The sequence below is a fragment of the Saccopteryx leptura genome, chromosome 6 (genome assembly GCF_036850995.1).
Source record: "Saccopteryx leptura isolate mSacLep1 chromosome 6, mSacLep1_pri_phased_curated, whole genome shotgun sequence".
NCBI lineage: Eukaryota > Metazoa > Chordata > Mammalia > Chiroptera > Emballonuridae > Saccopteryx > Saccopteryx leptura.
Genome location: NC_089508.1, coordinates 169,654,331 through 169,659,078, shown reverse-complemented (window position 1 = coordinate 169,659,078; position 4,748 = coordinate 169,654,331). Strand labels below are relative to the sequence as shown.

Sequence of the window (4,748 nt, the reverse complement as noted above, 5' to 3'; positions counted from 1 at the left end):
TTAGCTATCTTTTCAGCACTGCTAGAACTAAAGTCCATGTGAAGAAAGGGATATTGACGAGACTAGATATGGAAGCAAAGTCTGGACCATGAAGGGCCTTGCATGTCATGCAAAGGAGCTTGAAATCTATTTTATAGGCAGTCATATATGACTAAAATTATGTCTTGAAAAGGGAATTCTGGCATTGTTGCAGGCAGTAGCATGGAGGAAGTGAGGACAGGTCAAAACCCATGTGCCAAAGGCTGATGTAGTCAAGGCCAAACTGGGTGGAAGGGTCAGGAAGCTATGGAATGGCCCTAATATACCCACGAGCAACAGAAACTCGCATGCTGGTGGTGCAGACTTCAAGCCAGTGAGGTTTGTGGGACCCTAACCTTGTTAGACAATACTTTGAAAATTCTTTTCCATTTCATGTTTTAAAATGCCTTTAGAAGTAGGCAGATAGAAGTATAAAAGGTCTGGAAACACTGTCCCAGAAAGCATAGCTGCAGAAGATAGAAATGTTGAACTTAGATTTAAGGAATCAATATGTCTTATTGAGAATGTAAGTTACCTTTATAACAAAAGGCTCTGTAGAGTTTACAACTCAAAAGAAAAAATGATCATTTAGGCCCATCTGAACAGAACCCCCAGAAATAAAAATAGGACAAACAGAAATCTATTGATTGCTTTATTCCTTCTTTCCGGAGTCACTACATTTTAGGTGGGAGGAGCTTCAGCCAGGGAGGAGGAAGCCACCGCCTCCTGCCACTCTGGTCTTATCCTGCCGTCACACCAAATGTGATAGGGCCTCCTGAAAGGCAGAAGGACAGCAACAAAAATAAGAGCAGCTTACATGTCATCAACACATTTCCAAAAATAGTCACTCTCTTATTTAGCCACCAGTTTACTGACGGGACAGCAAAGGCTCAGAGTGGTTAAGTCCAATCCAGAATCCCAGAGCTAAGAAAAGGCAAAATCACAACTAGGACACGGGTCTGTCATTCAAATATTCTTCCCAGAACTGTAGACACTGCACTTCCCTTAAGATTCCTGAACATGCAAACTGTATGTGAGTAGTTGGTAAGGGGGAAATAGACCCTCACAAGGGAGAACAGGGTGAGGTGAGCGGGGAGTGGGCAGTGTAGGCACTCAGGGAAGCTAAGCCCTGCCCTTTGACAAGCTACCCCACAAGCCCTAGTTACCAGCAGTTTCTTCACAGACTCAGAGGCCTCTGGGCCCAGCTCATCCACACACTTCCTTAGCCCATCCACCAGGTGCTCAACAGAAATGCCCAGCATTTTCAGAAGCAGCTTTAACGGATCCAGGAGGGAGAGCACGCTGTCCAGAGGTGAAGGTAAGACATTGCTGACAGGAAGTGGCAGACTGTTGACCAGGAAGGCGTTAGCTGCAGAGCAAAAGGGAAACCAAGTGAAATGGGGACACCTGCTTCTGTCCGTGAGCTCACCACCGTCCACTCTGTTGACATCTCCATTCCAGCCACATTCATCTTGACTGCCCAGGAAAACTTCTGCCTCAGGGCCTCTGCACCTGCTATGGCAGCTCTCTAGAACTACATATCTTTCTTCCTCACGTGATTTGGTCTCTCCTCAATGTTACATTCTTGAGAGGTATTGACAATGGCGCTCCTGTCACCCGCTATCTTTATTTTTTTTCTTACCACTACCTAGAATATTAAATCTTTTCTTTTCACCTTCACCCTCTCACTAGAATGTGGCTCCATGAGCACAAGGAACTTGTATTCTTTGCTACTACATCCCGTGCCAAGTGTACCCTACTGCACCTTGGCATGCAGCAAGCACTTAAAGAATACTAGTGATTGACCAACAAGAGATGCACATTGTATGTGGCTGTCTCCAGAGTCCACAAGTCTAAAACCAAAGCGGAAATGCCATAAGGAATCTCCACTTGGGGGCAAGAACGGACCCAAGCACACAGCCCAGGGAACTGTTCCCAACCAATTTAACTCAGTGCTACAAAAATAATTGAACACTCTGTGCCAGTTGGTGTAGCTACATAGACGAGTAAGACAAGAACACTCCATTCAGAGAACTCAGGCGGTCTGGTGGATGAGAAAGAGCTGTGTGCTCCAGCGTGGCCTATGCCATGCTGAGCTATGGACCCAGCTCTATGGAAACACAAAAGAAGGGATGACTAATTCTAATGTGGGAGAGAGTGTTGCAGGAATCTTCCCAGAAGCCAGAGCTGTGTCTTCAGGCAAGTACCAGAATAATAAGGTGAAGATAGATCAGCATTATTAAAAGAACAAAATCAACAAAGGCACTGAGATGTTGAAATGAACATGCACACACAGCATGGCAACTCTCCTGCCCAGACTGGTCGGAGCGCAGAATTCCGGCGCGGTGTGCTGAGTTGGGGGATGGGAGGTGAGACTGGAATACTTGGATGAGATCAGCTTTTTCAATGTCTTGAATGAGTTTAAGGGGTTTTCTTCCCCTGAGGTCAATGGGGAAGCTATCAAGGCCTTTCTATAAGACAACTGCATTTGATAGCATTTATATCTTTGGAAATTTTTCACAGAAAATGAGTCAGCAGAAAAGTATAGAAAACAGAAAAAAATTGTATGACGTATTTTTATAAAACACATGTGCAGATATGGAAACACACATGTGCATGATCACACACCTAAGAATACATACCCTCCTGCCATCACTCATTGTCCTTGGAATCATTTCTGTATCCCCACTTGAATGGCAAAAATTGAGCCTGTTCACCTGTCTCACCTTCATCTTCTACCACCTAGTTTCCCAGGTCAATATTTATTTTTGTCCCCGCATCTCTCAGTAGCCACCTCTGCCAATAGTTATTTGTCCCTGTACCCGAAGGAACAACAAACCAGCTGAAACTGATCAAGTTATAAATTTCTCAAAAATTCTATATAAACACAAGTCAATGTTGCCAGCATAGGGGTGGTCAGCACCTGTTGATCTCATGATCAATCTCCCTACTTATTAAACACTTTGGTGAGTGTCTTCTCTGTAGGCACTTCTGTATCTCTTTCTGGGGAAGGCTCTGCAAAGCTTTCTGTTCTCTGAATGAGCAGTGACCATCACAATGTACTCTGTAGATGTACCCAAATATATCTTTCTAATAGTTAAGTGACTCCCTCCAAAAAGAATAGGCCAGTTCCCATGGTCCTCCAAGAAGTCAGTATACTCCACCTAGAAATTGAACAGTTCACCCCTCAATTCTCCCACGGAGCTCTAGCTGATTACTATGGCACTGACTTTTCCAGAAAGATGATCTCTTCTGCCAGACTACAGGCACCCTGAGAACAATACATACATCTGATTCTTGTCTGAAATTTCCAATGCTTATCCAGTGCCCAAAAGGGTGTTGCCATTCACTAAATATCCACTGAGTGTGTGAACAGATAAATAAATGTAGCTATGTCTCAGGAGAACCAACTTGGTAACCTGACTGATTAGAGATGATAGCAAGAATGACTCCATATAATTTCAGAAGCATAAAAGAAAGAAATTGTAAAGTCAAGTGTTGACTAAAGATTAAAGAAGACTAAGGAAAGAGTAAGAAAAATTAAGAAAAACTATGGTGGCCTGACCGGGAGGTGGCGCAGTGGATAGAGCGTTGGACTGGGATGCGGAGGACCCAGGTTTGAGACCCTGAGGTTGCCAGCTTGAGTGCAGGCTCATCCGGTTTGAGCAAGGTTCCCAGCTTGAGCCCAACCAAGGTCGCTGGCTTGAGCCTAAGGTGGCTGGCTCGAGCAAGGGGTCACTTGGTCTGCTGTAGCCCCTCAGTCAAGGCACATGTAAGAAATCAATCAATGAACAACTAAGGAACTGCAACGAAGAATTGATGTTTCTTGTCTCTCTCCCTTCCTGTCTGTCTATCCCTATCTGTCCCTCTGACTCTCTCTGTCTCTGCCACACACACACACACACACACACACACACACACACACACACACACACACACAAACCTATGTCGATCAATGTTCAACAATAAAATATTTGTTGACCCTCAGTGGGAGTTGGCTAACTTATTTTTTGGGTTTTTTTTTTTTTTTTTTAGATTTTATTTATTCATCTTTAGAGAGAGAAGAGAGAGAGAGAGAGAGAAGGTGGGAGGAGCAGGAAGCATCAACTCCCATATGTGCCTTGACCAGGCAAGCCCAGGGTTTTGAACCAGCGACCTCAGCATTCCAGGTCAATGTTTTATTCACTGTGCCACCACAGGTCAGGTGGAGTTGGCTAACTTATGTAGGATAGTATTGGGTTAGGGCTTAGATTGGAGGGGTCAGTGGGATACATCTGAAATCCCTTCCAACCTTTCTATTCTGTGGTTCTTACATGTCTTCTACCACATTCCACTGGGAGCCTAGGCTTACTGATTGTGTTCCTATTAACAGAAAGGTAGAGGAATGTCATACGTTCCAGGCTACTTACCAGAGTAACTGCAAATGCCAACGGTCACCAGCAGGAGCACAGTGACCAGCTTCATGACAGGTTATCTGTGATATTTGCCTGGAGTTTAAAAAGTGAATCCACCGAGTCTGGCGTTCCCCTTGCTGCACCATGTGTGACAGCTGCTTTGCACACACACATATTTATACACCCACCAGGGACCTGAATTTCAATCACTACCACTTGACTTGCCACAGCAGAGGAGAGTGTGAAGGTCATGTTTCCTCACTAAACAAATTGGAGGATTTTCCGCTTCCCTTCATGTTCCCACAAGAAACAAAGCCCCAATTTAGTGTTCTCAAG

At 44.5% G+C, this 4,748-nt stretch overlaps 1 protein-coding gene across 1 annotated transcript; it reads right to left on the bottom strand.

Annotated features, from left to right (window-relative positions):
• Positions 1-683: 683 nt before the first annotated feature.
• Positions 684-4,546, bottom strand: SCGB3A2 (secretoglobin family 3A member 2). The gene is made up of 3 exons (XM_066343051.1): positions 4,428-4,546; positions 1,185-1,387; positions 684-793 (listed from the first exon to the last, which is right to left on the bottom strand). Exons 1-3 carry the CDS (start codon positions 4,480-4,482, stop codon positions 770-772), a joined length of 282 nt encoding a protein of 93 aa, XP_066199148.1. The 5' UTR covers positions 4,483-4,546; the 3' UTR covers positions 684-769.
• Positions 4,547-4,748: the final 202 nt, after the last annotated feature.

Excerpts from the sequence above, each read along its gene's own strand:
- SCGB3A2 (XM_066343051.1), bottom strand. The coding sequence starts at position 4,482 with ATGAAGCTGGTCACTGTGCTCCTGCTGGTGACCGTTGGCATTTGCAGT. Across the intron at positions 1,388-4,427 it reads TGGCATTTGCAGTTACTCTG|CTAACGCCTTCCTGGTCAAC; the intron begins GTAAGTAGCCTG and ends TTTGCTCTGCAG. Across the intron at positions 794-1,184 it reads AGTCTGTGAAGAAACTGCTG|GAGGCCCTATCACATTTGGT; the intron begins GTAACTAGGGCT and ends TCTGCCTTTCAG.